Here is a 26747-nt window from a genome sequence, read left to right as displayed (position 1 = left end):
TTATAAAATTATACTTAAATATAATCTCAAAAAGAAAGAGAAAAAGGGAAAAATGTTACTCTATTTATAAGATAATCATAATTTATAAAAATAAGATATTTTAAATTTTTTACCATAAAAATATATTTTCTAAAAAATTATTATATTTTTAATAAAAGTGATATAGAAAATTTTATTGCCCCCACTTAACAAATTTTTTGGATTCGTCACTAAGGTTAAGTATGCAAATTTTTAAAAAAAATTAAAAACTATTTGATATTTAATTTCATTAATTCAAATTGACGGGTTTCCCCGTCTCTCTCTATATATATATAGAGGGTTTAAATGATACTAATTCAACTTTTATCAATTATTACATAACTCAATAACTTTATATTAAATGTGAATTTTTTAAAACTTACTGCTAGATTGAAAGTTTCATACTCTAAGATCATATATATATATATACAAAATTTTATATTAATTCAAGATGATTTGATACCTAATTTCCTAATTCTTATAGATTAAAATTAATGTAATATATTCATTTTAAAATATACAAAAATATGAACACTCTGATTAGCTTCAAATTGTTATTCAACTTTAACAAAATTTGACATAGACATACAAGGTGATATGAAATTATAATTCAACGGTAGTGATATGAAGTTATAATTCAACGGTTGGATCGACAAAATTTACATTTAATATAAAGTTATTGAGTTATGTTATAGTTGATAAAATTTACATTAGTGTTATTTGAATCATTCTTATATATATATATATATATATATATATATTAATATAATATAATATAAACTTACTCAACTCAATAACTTATATTCAACATGAATTTTTACTGATCTAACTATCGAATTAAAAAAAAAATTAATCAATAGATTAAGTCTACAATTTTTTAAAAAATTTAAAAAGTATTTAAATTACCATTTTATTAATTCAAATTGATGTGGATAATCAAATAAATTTACTCTTAAAATAAGTAGATTTTTTCTCTCCTCTCTTCCACTCACTCTCTTTTTCTATATATAGTAACTATAACATTGACATGAAGTATCTATCGTCATAAGCAATAATTAAATTTTCGTAAAAAATCATGAATAAACAAAAAATAAGTATTTTTTCTTAATATATTTTATTTTATATCTAAGATTAGGAGTATGAACTTAGATAATTTAATTAAAAGATATGACAATATTGATTACTTTACGATATATTATGATTAAAAAATAAAGCAGATAATGCATAAAATTAGATATTAAAATTATTGATACTGCACTCATATTTAATCAAAACCTTAATTCGTAATTAGGTCCGAAGCCCTAACCCAAATTAACAAAAGATGTTACTGGTGCACTGCCCTTCGCCAACCCAAATTAACAAAAGTTTTGTTATTTGGTGACACTGCCCTTCACCCGCAATTGATGGAAAAGTTTAATTATTATTTTTTTATAATTGTTATTGATGTGAAATATTTAATTATATTTTTTATTTATAAAATTTAAGTATAAAATCTTATTTATAGAGATCAAATATAATAACACTTAAACTAACAACTTATCGATAGAATTTAATTAATTTACATATATATATATATATATATATATATATATATATATATATATATCGTTAGTAATTTTTTAATAAATTTTTCGTATAACTATTGCAACAACAATTCTTTTCAAAATAATCACGTACTCAAAACTTTAACTTAAAATTACTGATTATTTTAATTAGTACTCGGTTATAAATAGTTAATATAAAATACTTTTATATATATAAACATCTACAAAAATATGATTACTTCATTTTATTTTGGTAAAATATTACTTTATTAATATTTCACCTTATTTATTATTAGTATAGTATAACTTATAATTACCTTTATGTTCTGTAAAAGATAGAAAAAAAAAAGAAGATATCTTTATGCTACACTAGTACATATAAAAATAAAATAAAATTACGTGTCTATATTAAAAAAAATAACAAATTTCTTTTAATAGTTTATATGGTTATTAGAAATAATGTGTAGTTATTGAAAGTAAAGTGTGAAAAGAGAAAAATGAAAGTAATCTTCCTTATTATTAGAATAGATATATAAATTAAACTATACATGGAAACGAGTCAAACCACGCACTTAGTTGGTATGGTTGACTTAGACTCTTAGCTGGTCCTTAATTTGCACGTCTCGTGAGACTTCAAAGTCTTCTCTGAACCCTTCTACACTCCCTCCTCCTTTAATGCATGTTTGTCTTCTCATTAAATTATTATTCTTCTTCTCTTTTGTCCATTGCAATGTTAATCAACATGAAGACCACCATTTCCTCTCAACTTTTCCTCCTTTCACTTCTTCCCATTTGCTTCACATGCCTTGCTTTTGGAGCCACCATGCTGCCACAAAATGAAGGTACGTACGACCACATAACTATAGGTATACCAAAATATTGTTTATGTGGTCACGTTGCTTATTATGGCACTTAAATTTGTGTGTTTATTTTAGTGCTAGCGTTGAAGGATATAGCTAAAACACTTGGTAAGAATGAGGGTTGGGACTTCAATGTAGATCCATGCAGCTGGAACAGCACTTCTACCCATGAAGAAATGGCCGATATGGTTATTTGTAATTGCAAAGTGCCCAATGACAGCTTCTGCCATGTTGAGAAAATGTATGTGCTTTTTCTCTTGTCTCTTTAAATTTTTAAACTATGGTTGATTGTTTAATAAAAAAGTGTTCACATATATTATATTTTTTCCAAAATTTTTTCATAATCGTTTTAACACTATTATTTATTTATTTTTTATTGTTAATTTTTTTAAGATTAATGACTTATTAATTTTCTTTTTCATTTTTGATAATTAATGTATGTTTATTAAACAATATATCTATTCATTTTTTAATGTACTTAACCACCTAAAATGTATAAAAGAAAAATAGGTAATAAATATTTTGAAAAACTAAAATATTAATTATTTTTTTAATTCTTGTGTATAATCTTAAACGTCAATTAAAAAAAATAGAGAGAATATTTGTTTTATTGAAAATGTGTTTTTCCTACTTTTGGAGGAAGAGTTTCTTTGGATGAACGTTTTTGTAAGCATTTTTGTTGGAACCAAAAATAGAATAAGTTAAAATTACTTTATAAAATCATTTATAATTAACTTTTTTATATAATTTATAAACTAGTTTTAATTTATGAAAAATATTATTTCATTTTTTTATTTTTCATCATGGATTGTCCTAATACATTAGTGTTTCTTTTTTAAATAGTCAATATTTCAACCATCAAATCATATCTCATATAATCGAACATTATAATCAATTGTTTAAATCTAAAGTCTTGTCTAAGAATTTATACAAGTTTGACTCGTAAGTTAACCTAATTTTCAAAAGATACAAGGTTGGACAATACAAAACTGTATCTGTGATAAGTCAAATATTGTATTTAAATAAATATTTAAGAAAGCAATTTCGTTTCAAGTGAATTTAAATACTTTAAAATGAAATATTTTGTTTAAATTAAAAATTAAATAAAAATGAAATTCTAGTAATTCAAGAAAGTATTTTAATTACTTTAAAAGGTAGAATTTCAAAAGAAATTGATTTTCATTATTTTAACTTTTTTCCCTTGTCCTCTTTCCGATTCTTGAATTTCTTTCTCTTCACTTCTCCTTTCTCTTTCTCCTTTTTCTTTCCTATCCTCCATCTCTCTCCATCTGTCACTATCTTCTCTCTCTCTTCTTTCTCTTATAACTTTTCTCTATCAATGTTAACATGACAAACATTAATAAATTTTTTTACTTATTAAGGATTGTCTAATATAAAAATTTTGAAATTATTAAATATTAAAAAAAATAAAAAAATGTTTATTTTTTAAAGTGGTTTAATATTAAAATTTCAAATATATATATATATATATATATATATATATTTAACAATAACTTTTTTAAATGGTAAAAATTAAATTATCTTATTTAAATTAAGAATTTAAAATTTTTGAATTAATTTAATAAAATTAAATTAAAGTAATTCAAATTTCAAATTGACAAATTTTGAAATCTATCATCTAAACACAACTTCATATTTTTCAATAATTAAGTATCTCTTGACCTAAAGTCCAAACTGGGCTTGAGGTTGAACTAATACAAGGTTCATCTATATAATAATATTTGTCGCACAACTTGTTAAGCTCACAATTTGCATGAATATAGACTATTTTTTTTTTTTAATTTGTATGATCATAACAATTTTTTTGATTTGGTTTATGAAGTCTGCAAACATTACAAGCTTAACCGTAAAGTTTGCATACTAGCACGTTTCACACTAAAATTTAACAATATTTCATGTTTAATTTCAAAGGGATGAAAATAATTGACATTTGATTTTAGATGGATGAAAATAAAAAAAAAATTATAAAAAGAAAAATAAAAAAATTTCATTTTACAAGAACTAAAAATAATATTAACAAATCTTAAAATAGTAAAAAAAATAGATAAAATAAAATCAAAATTCACTCATTTATACAAACTAAAAATATATTTATGTATATGTTGTTGAACTTTGCTCCTTTAAATAGTTCACTAAACACCACTTGAATTATATCAAGTATCTAACCAAAATAAATAAATAAATAAATATACCACACATTTTTTTTAAGAGATGTGGAGTTTATTGATTTTATATTTATTTAGATGTAACATACTTTTTTTTATTTCTTTTAAATTTTAAATATATTTTTAACTCTTATAAAATGAATAATTTTTAATTTTGATCTTTATAAATTTTTTTTTTAACCTTTTGATTAAAAATTGAAATAACTAATTTTGGTAATGTAAAGTCCTATAAATAAAAAATTGTTTTATAACCTTTATAGAAAATTATTTTTAACCTTGTAATTAAAATTTTGAAATTAATATTTTTTGATACATACAATCATTATAGGATAGATAAATAATATTTATTTTTAAAATTTTAATGTTTTTAAGAATCATATAGCAACATGATACTTTAAACACTTGTAGTTAACACTTTATACAATCATTTAATTTTCAGTAAACACATAATTTGTTAATGGTTACTATATACCAGTGATTTAAAAACCGGACCGAACCGGCCGGTCGGACCGGTTGGACCGGGAACCGGTGGTCCAGCCGGTCCGAATCTTAAGTTGGATCGGTTATGCAGTCGACCCGTTTCAAACCGGATTGAACCGGTCAATTTTCCGGTTCAACCGGTGAACCGGTGGGTCAAACCGGTTCAACCATTTTTTTTTCTTTTTTTTTTTTTTAAATTTTTTTAAGGGATCATAAACTACAAAAAATAATAATGAAAATTGAATCTCTTAATGAAAAAGCAAGGAGTCTTATTAAATATAACAATGACTACTTGTTCTAATATATTTGTTTGCAATATATACAACTTAAATAACTTTTATAATATATTATTAATTTTAAATTATATATTTAATAATATAATATTTATGTAAATATTACATATATTATTTTGTGATATTAATTGTAAGCATATTATATATGTCATATTATTTATATTTTTAATTTGTATTAATATACCGTTTAACATGTAATTTTTTATGTATTTTTTACAAAATAAAAATAAAAATAATTTTAAATAAGATAGAAAAATTGAAATTTAAAATAAGATATGAATTTATTAAAATTTATAAGTATAAAATATATTTAATATGAATATTTTTTTAATAAAAATAAATAAAAACCAAGTCATGCGGTTCAACTAATGACCCACCGGTTCAACCTTTGACCCACTGACCCAGTACCTTAACCGGTTCGATGACCGGTCCGGTTTTTAAAACTATGCTATATACAGTTGCATAGACTCATCAACTAGTGACTCTTTTATAGAATAAATTATATTTTTGTTCTTTATCTTATTTTTAAGCTTAATCATGGTCCTTTATCTATTAAGCATTTCATTTTTTGGACACGATTTTAAATTTTTTTTGAATGATATGAAATTTGTTTAATTAAATTCCCTTACATGTAAACTATTAAACCTAATTGATGCTCGAATTAAAAAGTCATGAACATAATGAAAATTATGTGAAAATAAATCAAATGAGCAATCAAAAATAGAAGAAAAAAATCTAATATCATACTTTGTTTTTATTTGAGAGATTTATTTTTCAGACAATTTTTATAATATTTATTGTTCTTATCGGAGATCGGTCATAGGGGACGATCTGCTGCGTAAGATCAGTGAGCCTCCTTTACTGGGTACGGTTGCTGTTCCAAGACGAGGGTGGTACCTGCAAAAGAGACTCGGATGCTAAAGTTAGTGTTTGTGGGCGTATGAGTCTCGTATAAGTAACGCACGTACCTTAGTGTGAATTAGGGTTTCATTGGGCCTTGGGTCTGAGATCAGTTATGACCTATTTGGATGTCGGGTTGACGTCGCCTAGCGCGTGTCCGAGATCACTCTGCGCTGAGATGCAGAGCTCGAGCTCGGCATAGCGGTACGGATAGTACACTAGCCCCCCGAGCTCCAAAGACCGTGGGTCGAGGAGTTAAAACCGAGCTCGTCGAAGGGTCGTGACCCTTCGCGTACGCTTGTCTGTCAAGACGCCATGTGTCATAACCGTCGCCTCGTTCTCGAAAACGTGCAGGCAACATGTTAATGGGAAGTGACGGTTATGCAATGATGGTCGTGCTCGTCATAATGGGGCTCATTAAATGTGTCGCCAGTTTTGTCCCTTGGATAACACGTGTTGTGGCCGTTTGAATTTTGGGGAAAACCTTTTCTTTCTCCCACGCCACTTCCCATTCACTTTACTCTTTTTCGTTCTCTAACTTCTTTGACTTCTTGTGCACGGCGATTTCTGCACTTCTGCTCCCACCACCTCCGTTTGCTTTTGTCGTCGTCGTTTCCAGCAACTCCGTCGTATTTAAGGTCGATACCAAAGGAGTACCAGGTACTTCATTTTCTCTGTATTCTCTTTCCATTCTTCCCACCTACTAGTCTTCTCTGTCTTTCTTTTCCTCTCCAATATTCCCTATTCTCAATGGCTGGTGGCAGTGGTGCTGCTCCGTCCGCGCCGGCCAAAGGTAAAGGCAAGGCGCGCGGCAAGGCAGTGGTCGTCGAGACGGCCTCCGCAGAAAAGAAAAAGGGTGGGAACCAACCCAGGGAACCCTTCCCCGTCATCTCTGGCTACGATTGGGTCAAGGGTGACGTTGGAGAGTTCCAGAGCGTTTTTAGGTCTTCGCGCTCAGCTTCCTCGGCGCCCTTCTGATTAGCCCCCTCAACCGAGTAGTCAACACGAAGAGGAGGGGCACTCGGTCTCTCAACCCCCAACCGCGCCTAGGGCACCGACTCCCTAGCCTGCCACACATCGGTCTCACGCACCGACAAACTGGTCGGCCCCTGAAGTCAGCAACGCTCCTACCCAGGCACTTGGAAATCGGACGAGCATTCGCCGCCACCCCTTTGTGGACGACATCATGGAGACGCCTCTGCCCTTTGGCTGGAAGCCCCTCCACATCGACCGCTAGGACGACACGACGGATCCAGACGAGCACATTGACTTATACGTCACACAGGTAAACCTATACACTAACGACAATGTTGTCCTGTGTAGGGTTTTTCCGACCTCGCTCAAGGGAGTCGCCCTCAATTGGTACACCCAATTACCGGCCGAGTCGATTGACAACTTCGACACTCTAGTCAGACGTTTTACGGCGCAGTATGCAACGAGCCGGCCTCACCACATTACATCAGCTTCTCTGGCCAGTCTCAAACAAAGCGATGATGAACCACTGCGGACGTTCATGGTGTGCTTTGCCAGCATCTCGGTTAAGATTTGAAATTTGAATCTCGAGGTCGCCTTACACGCCATGCTCATGGCACTCAAGCCAGGACCGTTTATCGACAGCCTGTGTCGAGAAGCTCCTCGCGACATGGACAAACTCCGTGCCCGAGCTTCCGGGTACATCCAGATGGAAGAGCACTCCGCCTTTCGCGACCAGGTTCGCTGCAAATCACAAGAAAAGCCAGACCATGGTCACAAAGACAAGAAGAATGTCACTAATGGCAGTCAGTTCAAGAAAACTGCTAGGGAAAATAAAGGTGGGAGATATGACTTCTACACTCTCCTGAACGTGCCCCGAGTACACATCCTATAAGAAGCCAACAACACTAACCTGCTCACCCTGCCACCTACTGGACACAGTCCCAACAACGCGGACAAAACCAAACACTGCCGATACTAGAGGAACTATGGTCACACAACCGAGGAGTGTCGCACCCTCAGGGATCGCATAGAGGAGCTCGTCCGGGCGGGATACCTTGGGCAGTACGTACAGCGACACCAAGGTCACCGTGGAGGCTACAACGGGCGAGGACGAGGGCGAGGTCGAGGTCGAGGTGCAGGCACCCGCACAGACCAACCCTCTAGATCCCAGCAAAATGCTAGTGGCGCAGTGCAGGCCGAGGTAAGTCAGGAAACAGGTTCGGCCCCCTTGCGGGGTGTGATCAACACAATTACAGGTGGTTTCGCAGGGGAGGCTCCAGCAGCTCGGCGCGAAAACGACATTTGCACAGCATCAACAATGTCCACTCCACTACCTCGGCCTCGCACCAAAGCACACCATTGATAACTTTCACCGACGACGACTACACCGACGTCTGCCCCAACCAGGATGATCCAATGGTCATCGTCGTGGAGGTCGCTAATTGGGAGGTGCACAAGACGTTGATTGACCAAGGGAGCTCGGATGACGTCCTATACTGGCTGACGTTCCTCAGGTTAGACATCCCTCACTCCCTTATCCAACCTCATACAAAACCTCTAGTTGGTTTTGCAGGAGATCATGTTCACACTCGAGGGTACGTGGACCTGCTGACAGCCTTCGGAACCTCTCCCGACTCAAGGCGGATCATGGTCCGATACCTCCTCGTGGAAGCCAACACGTCTTACAATATCATCATTAGAAGACCGACGTTGAACCAACTCGGAGCAGTGGTGTCTACTCCGCACCTCACCATGAAATTCCCAGGGAGTGATGGCAAGATTATTTCTGTCAGAGCAAACCAGAAAATAGCTTGGCAGTGTTATGCCGAAAGTTTGAAGGTCTCATCATCCGAGGAGCGCCGCAAAAGTGATCCTCCCATTGTGGCCCATATCGCCCACGTGAACATCACCGACTTAGATCTGAGGTTGAACTCTCACGAAGAATGGCCGACTCCCATCGATGAGCTTGACGACATCCAGATCGGCAACCTCCCTGGACAGTGCACCAAAATAAGCAGGTAGCTAAACCCGGAGTTATGACGACAACTTGAAGCCAAAATCTCCAAGAACGCCGACATGCCAGGTATAGATGCTAACTTCATCTGTCACAGGCTGACAATTCACAAGGAGGCGAAACCAGTGGCCCAAAGGAAGAGGAAGGTCGGTGGCAAGAGGCGAGAGGCAATCATCACCGAGACGCAAAAGTTGCTGAACGTAGGTTTCATCCGCGAGGTCAGATACACCACGTGGCTGGAAAACGTGGTCCTGGTAAAGAAGAGCTCGGGGAAGTGGCGCATGTGCATTGACTATACCGACTTGAACAAAGCTTGCCCCAAGGACTCGTACCCCTTGCCGAGCATCGACAGGCTGGTTGATGGAGCATCCGGGCACGCCCTCGTCAACTTCCTTGACGCTTACTCTGGGTACAACCAGATCATGATGTACCCACCAGATGAGGTGCATACGTCGTTCATCACAGACCACGCCAACTTTTGTTACCGAGTGATGCCATTCAGTCTAAAAAACGTAGGGGCCTCCTACCAGCGGCTGATGGACAAAGTTTTTCACCAACAGATTGGGTGGAACATGGAGGTTTACGTCGACGACATGGTGGTCAAAACCACTTTGGCCGAAGGTCATGCTGCCGACCTGACCGAGGTATTCAGCCAGATCAGGAAACACAACATGCGCCTCAACCTAGAAAAGTGCATCTTCGGCGTCCAAGGAGGTAAATTCCTTGGTTTTATGATTACTAGCAGGGGAATAGAGGCCAACCCGGATAAGTGCAAAGCCATAATCTAGATACAGAGCCCTCAAACCGTGAAAGACGTCCAGTGCCTGGCAGGAAGGTTGGTCTCCCTGTCCCGTTTTATCCCCAGGTTGGCGGAGAAGGCAGGGCCCATCTTCACCCTATTGCGAAACCCAAAGAATTTCGAGTGGACGGACCAATGCGAAGAGGCTTTCAAGAGCTTCAAAGACTTCCTCACAACTCCACCAATCCTATAGAGGTCGGATCACAAAACCGACCTCCTCCTCTATTTGGTCGTGGCAGAAGGCGTAATCAGCGCAGTGATAGTACAAGAGCACCAGAAAGTGCAGACGCCAATCTACTTTATCAGCCGAGTGCTCCAAGATACGAAGAAACGATACCAGATGATTGAGAAGTTAGCACTGGCACTTGTCACCGTGGCTCGGCGTCTCCGACCTTACATTCAAAGCCACCAGGTGGTCGTCAAAATCGACTACCCAATCAGACAAATCTTGCGAAAGCCACAGCTCGCCGGACGAATGATATCATGGTCAGTAGAGCTGTCTGAGTTTGGCATCAAATACGAAATTCGCGGCCCCTTCAAAGCCCAATGCTTAGCAGACATCGTGACCGAGCTAACTCCAACCCCGGCCGATGAACAACAAGTATGGATCTTACATGTTGATGGGTCCTCCAATTCTAAGGGTGGTGGTGCAGGTATTATTCTGGAAGGTCCAAATCAAGTTACCTTGGAGAAATCTCTCAAGTTTGGCTTCAAAGTGACCAACAACCAAGCGGAGTACGAAGCACTTCTCGCAGGGCTAAGGTTAGCTCACGATCTCGGAGCACGGAGAGTGAGTTGTAACAGCGACTCAAAACTCATGGAAGAGCCGCTCAGCAGGACATACCAAGCCAATGATGTTCTTCTGCAACGGTATTTCCACATGGCATCACAGCAGATCTCGTCCTTCGACGAGTTCACTATAAATCATGTACCGCGAGAGCTAAATACCAGAGCCAATCTCCTATCAAAGCTCGCTAGCACCAAATGCCCTGGACAACACTGGACCATCATCCAGGAGACCTTGCATTCACCTAGCTTAAATGACAAGGTCGTCAACACTAGCGACAGCGAAGAACAAGGATGGATGACAGGCATTTGGAACTATTTGAAGGCAGGAGTCTTACCCGAGGATAAAGAAGAAGCTCGGAAGATGAGGGTAAGGTTGGCTAAGTTCGTAATTGTCGGAGACGAATTGTTCAAACGTGGCATCTCCACCCCATTGCTCAAATGCTTGACTGCCCCTCAAGCTGCTTATGTCATCGAGGAGATCCACCGAGGTATATGTGGCATGAATTCTGGAGCACGCTCGATGGCGACCAGGGTACTCCGAGCTGGATACTACTGGCCCACTTTGAAGTCAGATTTCCAAACCTACGTGCAAAGATGCAAAGAGTGCCAACAGTTTGGCAACACGCACCAACAACCACCTGAAGCTCTTCACCAGATGATGTCTCCGTGGCCTTTCGCCCAGTGGGGAATGGACATCCTAGGACCATTCTCCCCCGCGAAAGGTCAGCTCAAATTCCTCTTGGTGGCAATCGACTACTTCACCAAGTGGATCGAGGTGTGCCTACTTGCCAAGATCACCACTGAGAATATACGGAAGTTCACCTGGAAGAGCATCATATGTAGGTTTGGAATTCCGCATTCCCTTGTTACCGACAACGACCGACAATTCATTGCGCAGAGCTTCGAAGACTTCCTTCGAGAACTCAGAATTAAGCACCTCCCGACCTCGATGGAACACCCACAGACCAATGGCCAGGCCGAAGCCGCCAACAAGGTCATTCTCCGAGAGCTTAAGAAGCGGCTAGGGAACGCCAAAGGACAATGGGCCGACAAACTCCCCAGCATCCTCTGGGCATACCATTGCACCCCCCAGTCAACAATGTAAGAAATGCCTTACAGGCTGACTTACAGAGCTGACGCAATGATCCCAGTGGAAGTCGGGGAGACATCTCATCGACGCCAGGTCTTCAACAACGAGTAGAACGATCAAGAGATAGCGGTCGACCTTGACCTGATTGACGAGCTCAGAGACGAAGCTTGGGTTCATGAAGAATCCTGCAAACTTTGAGCTTCCAGAAGATATAATACCCGAGTGCGACCTCACTCTTTCCGAGTTGGTGACTTGGTGTGACGACTGATAGGCGAAGCACGGAGAGACACATCAGAAGGAAAGCTTGTACCCAACTGGGGTGGCCCATTCCGAGTTGTAGAAGACTTAGAAAATGGGACATACCGACTAGAAGAACTCAGCGACAAAGTCATCCCGCGGACTTGGAATGCCACGCATCTTAAGTTTTATTTCAGCTAAACTTGTAAGAATGAGTTGTGCACTCTTTTCCTGCCTCAGTCTTTTGTCCCAAAAAAATAGAAAAATGGGTTTTGGCTGAGAGGGTTTTTAAAGAGGCACACATAATATCAATAAAATAACTTATTCTTTTCCATTCATATTCTCTTAATTCTACATTATTTTACCATAAGATGCTTTATGCTAAGCTGAGGTCGAGTTCGAACCTTGGTACGATTTATTTTACTTTACGCCGAGGTCGAGTTCGAACCTTGGTACGATTCATTTCACTCTAAGCCGAGATCGAGTTCGAACCTTGGTACGATTTATTTTACTTTACGCCGAGGTCGAGTTCGAACCTCGGTACGATTTATTTTACTTTACGCCGAGGTCGAGTTCAAACCTCAGTACGATTTATTTTACTTTACGCCAAGGTCGAGTTCGAACCTCGGTACGATTCATTTCACTCTAAGCCGAGGTCGAGTTCGAACCTTGGTACGATTTATTTTACTTTACGCTGAGGTCGAGTTCGAACCTTGGTACGATTCATTTCACTCTAAGCCGAGGTCGAGTTCGAACCTTATTACGAATTATCTTACTTTCCGCTGAGGTCGAATTTGAACCTTAAAAAGGAAACCCAACCCAAGGTCGAGTACGAACCTCGGTATACATTATTTTTATCTAACACAGAGGTCGAGTTTGAATCTCGGTCTAGATCGTTCTATCTCACCAAGGGTCGAGTTCGAACTTTAATACGAATTATTTGCACCAGGCCAAGTTTGAGCCCCAAAAAAAGCACAACAAACACAAGTGCAAAACACATAAGTTCAAAAATAGAAGGTCAAATAGAACCATCGAAAGCGCGAGGATGAAATCTCGAAAAATGATATATACACGACAATGTTAGAAGAGTTCAACACATGAATCCAAAGGCAATAAAAAATAAGCAGAACAAAATAAACTGAACTATGACAAAGATGGCCTAGGTAGAGGCGTTATCACTTGAGTTATCCGGGAGGTCATCTTCTTTTACCAGCTTCCCAAAATGCACCTCTTTCTCCACATGCATAACGGAGAGGTCGACCCCCGACGCAAGTAGACTCGCCTGGCGAGCTGCCTTGAGGAATCCCTTCTTGTGCTTGAACAGGAGAGCCCGCTCAGTTTCGACGAGCTTCGTCTCCAGTTCTGCCTTCGCCTCAGCCATCTTCGCAAGATCCACCTTCAGAGCGGCGACCTCCTCTTCTTTTCCACCAAGAAGCACCTCGTCACAAAGACGCTTCTCGGCCGCTGCCACCAGATCAGCCTTCAGCGAAGTCACCTCGTCTTCCAAGAAACGCACCCGACCCCAGGAAGAACTGGAGAGTTCCTGCAACTCACCCACTTGGGCAGCGTAAGTCTCATTAGACCTTAGAGCAATCTCTAAGGACTTCTGAACTCTTACCAGCTCCCTCATGGTAGCTTGAAGCTCAGCCTCATTCTGCAACTTGGCGTCACCAAGGGCAGCCGCCAAGGCCTTATTCTCTTCCTCCAGCGGCTGGACTCGACCCCTCATTTTCTCAAGGTCCTTCTGCTGCTTGGCCCACTTGTGCTTCAAGTGGTCCACAATAGTCATTGTCCTCTACAGAAAGACCTAGGCAGAATCAAGGCCTTCCACTGGCCCGACCGTCTCGATCATAGCCTGATCGGCCGAGCTCAGCGAACCCTTGGGAAAGAATTTCTCCGAGGTCACCCCCGCGCTCCACAATGAGTCTATATCCTCCGAAGCGCTCACGTGGTCCAACCGCACCAGAGAGCAATCCTTTCCAAAACGATGGGCGAGGTATTGGCTACAAATTTTAGATTTTATTTATTATATTTTATAATCAAAAGATATCTAATATTAAATCAAAAGATTATAATAATTATAACTCAAATCCAGATAAATATTTTGATATTAAATTTATTATATATTAAAATTAATTAAATATTTTTATCAAAGAAACTGATACAGATTTTAGATTTTATTTACTATGTTTTATAATCAAAAGAAATCCAATATTAAATTATAAGATAATAAAAATTATAAGCTTCTGTATTATATATATATATATATATATATATATATATATATATATATTACTTTCCCAAGAATACTAAGAAATCAAGTTGGTATAGCGGTATGGTTGTTGGCTCATAACCCCCACAACCAGGGATCGAAACCTGGCTTTGTAATTTTAGTTAAAAAATATTTACATTCATCACAGCGCACGTGGGAAAGCCACATTGGTTCAAAATTTAATAAAAAAAATTTAGCTACCGAAATCTAATTGGTCGCTAAAAAATTCAAAAGTTTAGTATTAGCGACCGAATTAAATTCGGTCGCAATTGTTTGATAATTATTTTCAAAATTGGTCGCTCGCAAACAATATTTTCATGAAACACGTCGCAATTGTTTGATAATTATTTTCAAAATTGGTCGCTCGCAAACAATATTTTCATGAAACACAATTAAACAGCGACCGATTTTCTCGCTACCACTCTAATCCGTCGCTAATTTGGTCGCAAAACAGCGGCTGATAAATTTCGGTCGCTAATTCGGTCGCAAAATAGCGACCGATAAAATTCGGTCGCTAATTTCGGTCGCTATTTTGTATTTTTCTTGTAGTGACGGCGGAGGAGGTGTCGGGACCTCGGAGCTTGGAGCCTTGCCGCGGGCCTCAGCAGAAGCAGAAGCAGGCGCCTCATGCTCAGCAACGGGGGCGCCCACCCCAGGTGCCCCCGAGCTTGGAGCCGCCCGGACCTCGGTAGCATTCCCCGCCTACAAGAGACAAAGATTTCTTCGTAAGACAAAAATCAAGAAAAAGGTAGTATAGAAGAAAAACCACAAAGCAAGGCACCAACCTCGGTGACCTGGGCAGCCTGCTCGATGGCCTGAGCAACTTGCTCAGCAGCCTGAGAAACCTCCTCGGCAGCCGCTTGGGGAGCTCCCCTCAGGCGGGGGACTCCTAGTGAGGTCAACCGCGCCGACATCGTCAGCCTTTGAGGTCACCTCCTCGGTATCTTGAGGGGCAGAGGTCCCCCTAACCTCTTTCTCTCCCCTCTTTCTTTTTCTTCGGGTCTCCAGGGGGGCCACCTCCTCCTCTCAAGGCTCTTAACCTTGTGGTCGTGGGTTCGGGTCCCACGATGGGCGCTAAATGTTCTTACCGGAGATCGGTCGTAGGGGACGATCTGCTGCGTAAGATCGGTGAGCCTCCTTTACAGGGTACGATTGTTGTTCCAAGGCGGGGGTGGTACCTACAAAAGAGACTCTGATGCTAAAGTTAGTGTTTGTGGACGTATGAGTCTCGTATAAGTAACGCATGTACCTTAGTGTGAATTAGGGTTTCATTAGGCCTTGGGCCTGAGATCAGTTATGACCTATTTGGGTGTTGGGTTGACGTCGCTTAGCGCGTGTCCGAGGTCACTCTGCGCTGAGATACCGAGCTCGAGCTCAGCATAGCGGTACGGATAGTACATTTATAATCTTTTTTATTTAAACATTAATTAGGTTCTATTATTCTCATGTAGATGAATCTATTGAAATAAATTTCATTTCTTGAATTCATCAAATCAAAATCAAAATCGTGTTGCAAAGTTGAAAACACCACTACTTTAGAAATAATGAATAGACCCAAGTTCAAAAGATAGATGATTAAAATAAATCTTTTAAAAAAGAAAAGGCTAAAATAAATTTTAAAAATAAATAGAATATCGTTATTATCATTTTTCTTATGATGGCTACATAAACGCTTATCTTGATATTTTTTTTCTAATTTATTTTTTGGTGACAGAGCTCTAAAGTCACAAAATCTTCAAGGCAGTCTACCCCCACAACTGATCAGATTACCCTATCTCCAAGAGATGTACGTAATAGTATTACTCTTGTTTTAAGGACAATGAAATTGTGTATATATGTTAATTACTTTATCACTATATATGAATCTTGATTCATTTCACTTTCATTTTTCGTTTTTGTTTTCCCTCTTGCCTCTTGGTACAGTGAACTAAGCCGCAACTACCTTAGTGGTACAATTCCCAAAGAATGGGGCACTTCCAACCTTCGAAAAATGTACATGTGCTTCTCTTTTCACTTATGAATTATCTTCATTATATTTCTTCCGTTTCAAATTAAATATGGTTGTTTAAGACTTTTGCATAAAGATTAACAATAATAATAAATTTATATCACTTTTCAATACACTTTTATTGAAATAGGCAACTTTCTCATTAATGTATTATTATTTTTAAGAGTGATGACTGAAATATTAATGGAGTAAATTAAAAAAAAACTAATTAATATTGTATTCAAAATTGCGAACATGTGTCATTTTGAAACTTTTTCAAATGTTAAAATTCTAGTTATTTTGGGACGGAAAGAGATTGTCTTTAGCATATGACTTTGTTACGTACACAAGGATATGCGTGGCATTGTGTGTATGTGTGTGAGAGTGAGAGTGAGTGAGCATATAAATTTAGGAGAACACTCCTTTAACATTTTACTTTTTGACACATGGACATAATATTCTGTAGGTTGAAATTCATGCCAGATTCACTGGTTTTGGAATGAGATCCACTGAATGAAAAATAAGGCTCTCATATTCAGTGGACTTTAATGAATTTCATTTCATATGAGAAAGTATATTGGAAGAAAATTTTCATTATATAGTATGAGACCACCACATGACCATGGTCCTAGTAAATCTTCAAGTGACAGACAGATTTCAGCACGAATAAGTGAATGTTATCTCCGTGGGACACCAATTTTTAACCATTAGATGTACTAGTTCTTAAAGATGGTCAAGATTTTTTCATTTTATTCTTTTACCTTCTCTTATTAGTTCCTCTTTTTTGAATATGTCCCTTAATCCTAACACCTTCCCCTCTCTCTCACGCCCACTCTCCTTCTCTCCACCTCCTGCTCCTATCCATATCTCTGACAATGACATCGAGGGCCACCTTATATACCATCTAACAATGACACCTATTTCTATTCTTTTTGTGACTTGTGAAATAACAAGGAAATACACATAAGGGAGATTGAATGTTTGTGTGAAAGTTTTATAACTTTTTAAAATTTTAATATAAGTTCTTAAAAGTCTTTCGTCTAATAAATGTGAGGGAAAAGTGATGACAAGAAAACACTTTGATTTTTATACCAGTTTACTCAACTTTAGTTATGTTCAGTTAATTTAGAAATTGAAGGGTTTCACTAATTTGAAAATTTTTACAATACAAATATTTTCATTATAATTCTTGGCTTATAGACATAACAAAATGCTTTTGAAAGTCTCTTTAGACTTATAAGGTAAGGTAAAATTTGTGTTTTCTAGATAACTCTCACAAAGAAGATATATAAAATAATTACACTAAGAAAATTACTTCCTAATAAAGTAATAAGGATGTTCTAACTTAAGTTTTTCTCTAGGATAGTCCATTGGACAAATGTTACAAAAGGTTTAAAAGATTTTTTTTAATCAAAGTTTGGGCACAACTAATGAGAATGTGTATTCACAATATTTACAAAATTTTACTCTTTATTCAAGGCTTCTTATATTTATGGACTTCAATTATATATTCTTTTTGTGAGCCTTGTAACTTGGTTGTTGTAGCTTGTGATCTTTCTTTTACTTGTTCAAAGCTTTATTAATGCCTTGGTAAAGGTAATGCAGTAGAGAGAGTTTGGTCTAAACACAATGCTTTATGCGTTGAAAATTTCTTTTATATATATTTGTCTTTATGTGTTGGTTTTGCTTCATTGTGTCATTCTACACGCATATACAAAAGAGGTTTATAACATACATAGATTACTATATATAGCACTTATCAATGACTATTTTTGAACTTTATATGTTTTTTTTATGGCACGTATAGACAGTCAATAAGGATTGAATTTATGAACTCTTAAAGACGTAAACGATGGTCTCAACATGTTGGACGTTGAATGCATAACTAAGCGTTTAACATGCTTATTTTTACTTATTTGTTATTTGTCAAAAGAGTTTTTACTCTTCATTTCTTATACTTTTGGATGTAAGATTCTTGAAATAACTGAGACATATAATTAATAAAATTTGATTTTGGATCATGTAGAGATTAACTTGCTGGATAAGATAGTCTGGGACCATATGCATTTCTAACATATCTGAATTAATAATTTATCATATATTTCTAACACTTTTGTAATGTTACCTTGCTTCCTATCACTTGAATCTAATTTATGTTTTTTTTTTTTTTTTTTTTTTTTTTTTTTTTTTGTAGTTCTCTTCTTGGAAACAGACTCACTGGTCCAATCCCAAGAGAGTTGGCAAACCTCACCAATCTTACACGCTTGTGAGTTTTTCTTTTTCTTCATTGATTAATATTTATGTGTATATATATGTCATTTAAATGTAACATAATTTCAAATGCATAGGATCCTTGAGTTCAATCAATTCTCTGGAAATCTTCCTCCAGAACTTGGGAATCTTGCCCACATTGAAAAACTGTAAGCCTTGCATTTCAATTCTTATTGTCATCAAGAGACAATTTATTGTTTCATTTGATTTAGTCTTCTTGTTGTTTGACATAATTTTTTTTTTCGACTTTCAACTTAGTCTTTTACTATAAAAGTAGTTAAAATTCATGTGTAACATAATATTAGTGTTGATAATTTCTTGTTACTATAGGCATTTAAGCTCCAATAACTTCACTGGTCAATTGCCAGCAACTCTTGCGAGGCTTACTACAATGAAGGAATTGTATGATTCTTCTTTTAATTTTATGTGTTACTATATGAATTATATTATCAATTTTGGTTATGACTTAGTAGTAACTTTGCATGATTATTCTCATATGAGGCAGTCGAATTAGTGACAACCAGTTCTCTGACAACATACCTAATTTTATTCAAAATTGGACAAGTCTTGAGCAATTGTAAGAACCATTTTCTTTTTCTCTCTTTTTTTTTATAATTTATTTATTGGAGTTTGATTTTATTTCCATTTTTGATCCTTAAATATACGATGAAAAATTGGAAATGTTTATTTTGAAGATATATGCAAGGGACTGGTTTAAGTGGACCAATTCCCTCACTAATTTCACTTCCAAACTTAACCGACTTGTAAGTATGAGCTTTTTATACTATAACCATTTCTCAACACAAAATTGCTTTCTAATTGTATTCTTCATTAAAATATGAAATGCAGGAGGATTAGTGACTTGAATGGACCTGATTCAACTTTTCCACAACTTAATATGACTGCACTGACAACACTGTAAGTTAATTGCTTTAATTGTTAATATTTTTATTCAATTTTTCTTGTGTGAAGTACAACATATATTAATATTTATTTATTGAAGAATTCACATAGTTGATTATTTAACAGGATATTAAGGAGTTGCAATATCAATGACACATTGTCTAAATTTCTTCAAAAACCCCTGGCTTTACACATTTTGTAAGTGCTATAATTCACTCTTTTTCTCATAATATACTATGTTGCTGCTAATTGTAAATTTTTCTTGTATTAATTTTATCTTATTTTATTTTTAAGATTATACAGAGTCCTTACTTCTTACATGCAATTTGAAAAGTCTAAACCAACCGATGAGAAAACTGAAAGGATGTAGCTCTATAAATATAGTTGACCAAATAAGTGAGTTTTGTAAAAAAACACTCCTCAACCAAATGCTTTTTGTTTTGTGTCATTTTGTATGATATATGGTATCAGATTGATCATCATGGCTCCATCCATTTTATACTCTTTTTTTTTTTTTTTTTGCGTATATAACATGAGTATGCTTCTTGTGGTCATCACTTCTATAAAATAAATATATTGATGTTTCTTCTCTATAGTACTTTCTGACATATTCTGGATAAAATTTCTTTCAGAGACCTTAGCTATAACAAGTTAAATGGACAAGTATCGACAAACCTTAAAGATTTAACAACACAAGCAACCTACATGTAAGAATTTTTAAGCATTTTACATATTAATTTAATTTACTCCAAAACAGGAATTGATATTATTTTGGTTTATTGAATAGATTTAGTTTATATATATATATATATATATATATATATATATATATATATATAATAGGCTTTATTATGTAGAAACCAATTTCTTTGTATAATAATCAAATAATTATTAGGTTTCAAATATTATACCCAATCTGTTTGCTTATAATATCTTTAGTAGATTTTTATATATTACAAAAGGAGGTTGTCCTTGATATTAGTTGTTTATGTCCAATTGCATGCTTGAAGGGAAAACACAACTTAGACACATGTAAAATTGACATCTACATAATGCAGCTTAAGTAGACCAAGGCAAACTTGTGATGAAATGGGAAAATTTTATGAAGCAAAGATGCACCCTTTTTGTGCAAAACTAGTGATTATCTATGGGAAAATTAATGCTGAATGCAAATAAATAGATAAAAAATAATATTGGGTAAATGACAATCCACTCCCTTGATATTTTGTTTAGTCACTTGTTTCTAATTACATCATTCATTTTTTAAGATTCAAAATTCACATTGTAAAATTATTCAACAAATCATTTTTTTATTTGAATTATCTTTGTCACACAAAAATCTAAATGAAAATTAATTTCTATCTAAGATTTACGTAGTAAACTAGTAATGACTTAGTGACTTAATGTAATAACTGAATTTATTCCAAAGCAACAACTAAAATAATGGAAAAGTTGCAAAAGAAATATGCTCATAAATAAAACCTTACATGTTTTGTTCATGTGAAATATGCACAAACACAACAAATATTGAACTTGTTTTTGAAAGCTCTGAACTATTCATATAAATTTTTTTCTAGAACTTTAGTTTTTTCTATTTTAATGGTATCCTTATATATGGACAAAAGTAAGTTTTAGGATCTAGATTTTTTTTTTGTTATTAACTTCATAAATTTATTAGATAACATCTCTAATTAAGTCAATATATATATATATATATATGCAATTTTGTGAAATAACTTAGGTTAATAGAATGATCGCTATAACAATTCAAATTAATTTGATTTTTTAGGAAAAAAAAATATGGCTGGGAATCACTATTGATAACTAGCTCATTTATCATTTTGATAGCTTCATTAGTAACTAGTATTTCCTATGTGTTGGTCTTTTTTATTATTTTATTTTAGATATTTAACAGGAAACTTTCTCACTGGAGCAGTGCCTGAGTGGACAAGCGACAATAATAGAAATTTGTGAGTTCTATTTTGAAAGTTACGTTTATACCTCGTTGAGTAATTGACATGTTTGTAGAACGTCACTTTATTTTTCTCCTTACCAAAGAAAAATAATTATTTTTTAATATTGAAATTATAAATTTACTCTTTCATATTTTATATATTTATATCTCAAACATTTAGTCCTTAATTTGCCTCTAAATTTCATGGTTTGACTTTTATCAAATATAAAATTATTAAAGTTGACCTAGTGGTAGACAGTATAGTCTTAAATTTTAATATTAGTGTGATTATTATATACCGAAAGATAAATTATAAAATATGTAACAGCTAATTGAATTTGATGGTGAATGAAGACTTATGTATTATATATTATATGTGTATAGTTTTTGGCACAATGAATAAGATGTAGTAGAGTATTATGATAAGTTAAATAATATTTTGGATGGTAAAAATAATCATGAAAATAAATAAGGATAATAAAGTAAGTTATGATGAGGAATTCAACTTCACAACCACCTCTTTTAGTGTTAGATTTTAATCACTACATCAACATTTGAGTTATAAGTTTTCCTTTGGATAGAAAGAAAGAAATGAAGCATTTCTATTTTAAAACTATTTTTTGAGGCCTAACGAAATAGTTTCATTTTCTAAGTTTCTGAATTAACATTACAGAGATCTCTCGTATAACAACTTCAGTATTGAAAACCCAGAGTCAAAGACTTGTTACAAGCAAAATGTGTACGAATATTTACATTCATGTACTTTTTTGTTTTCTAACAATTCAGTGAAGTTGAGTGTTAACTATCTTGTTTCTATGCCACAGGAACTTGTTTGCAAGCTTTTCAAGGAATAATAACTTGTAAGCTTATAGTTATATATTTCAAACACCGATAACTTTTATAACACGAACATATATGCTCTTTTTGTTCTTCATTGAGCAATTTATGTTAAATGTTTTAATTTCTTTCCACTTGCTCCATCAGAGGACCAGTTTCTTGTGAAAGCAACAATAGATCATGTCCTAAATGTAAGTTTATAATGTGTAATTTCTATTAACTCAATTATCTTACGTTGCCAAACTAATATTGTAGTACTTTTGTTTTTCCAACAAGTGCAACAAACAAACAATTTTATTTTGCCTAGATTCCTTAAATTCAATTTGATTCTTTGCCAGCAAAAGAAAAGGGTGCTCTAGTGCTATAAAGCTAATTAATGCTATGCTAGCTCATGTCCAAGGAAGGAAGGAAAAAGATGAAAAAAATAATGAAAGAATAGATCTATATAATTCAATGAATTTTCTTGTCAATATTTCTTTTTGAGCTTGAGTTTTCTAATTGTTTATGAGTTATAACCCATTGTTTCTTCTTCTAGATGTTAAATCATTGCATATAAATTGTGGTGGAAAACAAACTACTATTCAAGGTATAACATATGATGAAGATATAGATCCAGCTGGACCAGCAGTATATAAACAGAGTAGAAATAACTGGGCATTTAGCAACACAGGTCACTTCATGGACAATGATACTAACGAACGAGAACAACCTTTACCCTACACCACAGATAATGAATCTATGCTTTATATGACTGATGCTGAATTATATATGAATGCACGTATATCTCCCATGTCTTTGACTTATTATGGATTTTGCTTGGAAAATGGAGACTACACAGTAAAGCTTCACTTTGCTGAGATAATGTTCACTGATGATAGCACATATAGAAGCTTAGGGAGACGTCTATTTGATGTATACATTCAGGTAAAGTTTTTCATTCATTTTTTAAATACCCAATAAAACTTTGGGTTTTAACCAAATAGTCACTAGTTTCATTTAGGATCATCATCAAACAATGTTTAGATCCCTTTATGAACTTAATTTTTAACATTAAATCCATATTTGCAAAAACGTTTAATGGTTATGTACCGATAGTACAAAATAATTTTACAGTGTAAAAAATAATTATAAATTATTATTTGTATGATTTTTAAGATTGTTATTGTAAAAGTCAACAATCTTATCATACCTAGTAGTTTGTGATGGGATGATAACAAATTTACACCGTTAATGCATATCTATTTTCTCTTTGCAATGTCTTTATGTTTATGTCCTTAAAGTATAAAATAATTTTACACTATCAACTAATCACATATCATCGTTGATATGACTTATACAATTATTATTGTAAAGGTCAATAATCTTACCACATATAGTGGTTTGTGATTGGATGACAATGTATAATTGTTTTACATTGTCAAATTTTATACTATCAAGACATAACCTAATTTCTCTTTCCAATGAATTTAATAGTTATACACTAACTATATAAAATAGTTTTAGATTGTCAACCAATCACAAATTATTGTTGGTATGACTTCTAAGATTGTTATTTATAACAGTCAACAATCTTACTAAGTTAAAATATAAAAACATGGCATTAGATAAATAGAATTTGTTGAAATAAGTTCATTAACTTAATTAGTGGAATCAATTCCAACATTATTTTGAAAAGAATTCATTAACAAAACTCATTTAAGCTCGTATTTGAAATATTGTAGGGAAAAAAAGTATTGGAGGATTTCAATATTGCAAATGAAGCACATGGAGTTGGCAAGGAATGCATAAAACAATTTCCAGCTCATGTGAGTAGTAACGACTTGGAGATTCGCTTCTATTGGGCTAGCAAAGGGACAACATATATCCCATACAAATCAGTAAATGGTCCTCTTATATCTGCCATTTCTGTTGAGAATGGTGGGTTGTTATTTTCTAAGTGTTTTTTTTTCTTTAGTTACTACATTTATGGTATTATCTAATTCATTTGGCTCTTATGCAATAATTAAGCAGACTCTACAAGTAGCATATCTGTAGGAGTTATTGTTGCAATTATAGCTGCATTTGTGATTGTTATCACCTTGATTGTTATTGGCGTACTTTGGTGGAGGCGTTTCATAGGAAAGAAGTATTTATTAATGAAAGGTAATTACAAATACACCTATATTTTCTATCATGATTTCTTTTATCAATCATTCATCCAAGACATATGAGAATTATCTATCACAAATTAATGTGTCTTTTGTTCAGGAAATTTAGCTATTGACTCTAGTTATCTATCTTGTTAATTCTACATAACAAAACCAAAGGATAATGGATGAAAAATCTAATAAACACACCAATATATATATAAATGTTTTTTTTGTGATTGTACATGTAGTGATATAACACCTTTATTTCCTAAAGCTTTAATGACACAAATTCCATAGCATAATATATCTATCATTTTTTCCTTTAATTGCAGAGCTAAGAGATTTAGATCTACAAACTAGTTTATTTACTTTACATCAAATCAAAACTGCAACAAATAACTTTGATATTTTGAATAAGATTGGAGAAGGAGGTTTTGGTCCTGTTTATAAGGTATCCCAACTATATAACATCTATTGATTTTTTTTATCTATTATATTATGTATATTAATGATTGAATTTGTGTTCTGAGAATTCTAGCAAAATGTATACTATGATGTAGGGCATTCTATCAAACAACACAACAATAGCAGTCAAACAACTTTCATCTACATCGGAGCAAGGAGCCCATGAGTTTATAAATGAGATTGGCATGATTTCTACTTTGCAACACCCTAATCTTGTTAGACTTTATGGATGCTGTGTTGAAGGAGATCAATTGTTATTGGTATATGAATATATGAAAAATAATAGCCTTGCACATGCTTTGTTTGGTGAGTTTGCTTTATATACTCAACTTTGTTTTTATGTTACAATTCAATTTTAGTAGCATACATGGCTAAATGATTTGTTGTCTAATTGTTGCCATTGTCGAAAAAGGCCCAAGATATAGCCATTTAAAATTGAATTGGCAAAGAAGGCAAAAGATTTGTGTTGGTATTGCAAGAGGCTTAACATTCCTACACGAACAACCAAGACTGAAAGTTGTTCATAGGGACTTAAAGACTTCTAATATATTACTTGATGAAGACCTAAATCCAAAGATATCCGATTTTGGTTTGGCTAGGCTTCATGGAGGAGACAATACTCACATAAGCACCAAAATTGCAGGGACTTGGTGAGTTACTAACTTGCTAGATCATATTTTTTTTGTTTAAATATTTTGAAAATGTATTTTTAAAGGAGACTACACACTAACAAGCCTTATCAAATCCAATTCAAAATCATTTTAGATAATTTACTTTATTATGCAGGGGATATATGGCTCCTGAGTATGCATTGCATGGTTTTCTAACTGACAAAGCAGATGTTTATAGTTTTGGTGTTGTTGTCTTGGAAATTATAACCGGAAAGAGAAACATTATTCACCGTTTAAAGGAAGAATCATTTGACCTTCTTGATTGGGTAACTTTTATTCTAAATGTTCTCAATTGTTTTTTTTAAACATCCAACATACAATATACTTCCTTTGGTGTTAAACTGTGATTTAATTTTCATCTTATGCCACTAGAAGAATAATATTATATGCCTTTCTCCTTTGTTGTGATTTGTAGAAAAAGCAAATTACCTACTTCAACTCATCTAAATGACATCATTGTAGTATTTTTTGAAATTCTAGTTTACCTCAATGACCGACATCATATGTTAAAGAATCAAAACATTTGAAACATATATAGTTATATAATAATTGTTATAAGTTGTTTGTTTCAACCATAGAAAACGTTCAAATCAGACTGATTTTTGTTTTGTTTTTCAACAGGCACGATTGTTAAAAGATAAAGGTAATATATTTGATCTAGTTGATCCAAGGTTGGGTTCAACTTTCAATGAAAAAGAGGTAATGTTGATGGTCAAAGTGGTTCTCCTATGCACTAATGTCTCTTCAAACCTTAGACCCAACATGTCTTCTGTACTTAGTATGCTTGAGGGAGCATTAGTGGTCCCAGAATTTGTTGCACATACAACTGAGGAAATGGATGAAATAAAATTGGAGCTAATGAGAGACTTTTACAATCAAATGGAAAACAATAAAATAAGTGAGTCACGAAGATTGAGTATGACAATCAATATTGCATGGACTGCCTCATCTTCTTCAATTGTAGACCTCAATCCAACTCAATCTGATTCTTCCTATTGGGAAAAAAATAATTAGATATTTTGTATGAACATTCATTTGCTTAATTTCCAATAAGATTGTTATATATATATATA

The 26747-nt window shown here is 34.5% G+C and overlaps 1 protein-coding gene across 2 annotated transcripts; it reads left to right on the top strand.

Annotated features, from left to right (window-relative positions):
• The first annotated feature begins 1596 nt into the window (after positions 1–1596).
• Positions 1597–26747, top strand: LOC109818240 (putative leucine-rich repeat receptor-like serine/threonine-protein kinase At3g14840). 2 transcript variants are annotated; one of them, XM_029268789.2, is made up of 24 exons: positions 1600–2404; positions 2498–2663; positions 16172–16243; positions 16381–16449; positions 18639–18710; positions 18793–18864; positions 19046–19117; positions 19221–19292; positions 19411–19479; positions 19565–19633; positions 19745–19816; positions 20251–20325; positions 21523–21588; positions 22246–22311; positions 22397–22432; positions 22557–22600; positions 22945–23333; positions 24131–24326; positions 24420–24551; positions 24871–24989; positions 25099–25309; positions 25416–25653; positions 25790–25940; positions 26296–26747. In XM_029268789.2, the coding sequence occupies exons 1-24, from the start codon at positions 2242–2244 to the stop codon at positions 26686–26688; spliced, it is 3084 nt and encodes a 1027-aa protein (XP_029124622.2). In that variant the 5' UTR covers positions 1600–2241; the 3' UTR covers positions 26689–26747. The 2 variants fall into 2 exon arrangements, with proteins under 2 accessions (XP_029124623.2, XP_029124622.2); XM_029268790.2 differs by lacking the exon at positions 25790–25940 and having other exon boundaries at positions 1597–2404; positions 26296–26459.

The sequence above is a fragment of the Cajanus cajan genome, chromosome 10, assembly GCF_000230855.2.
Source record: "Cajanus cajan strain Asha chromosome 10, NIPB_CcT2T_4, whole genome shotgun sequence".
Lineage (NCBI taxonomy): Eukaryota > Viridiplantae > Streptophyta > Magnoliopsida > Fabales > Fabaceae > Cajanus > Cajanus cajan.
The sequence above is the reverse complement of the archived record's forward strand: the minus strand, read 5'-3'. Positions and strand labels throughout refer to the sequence as shown.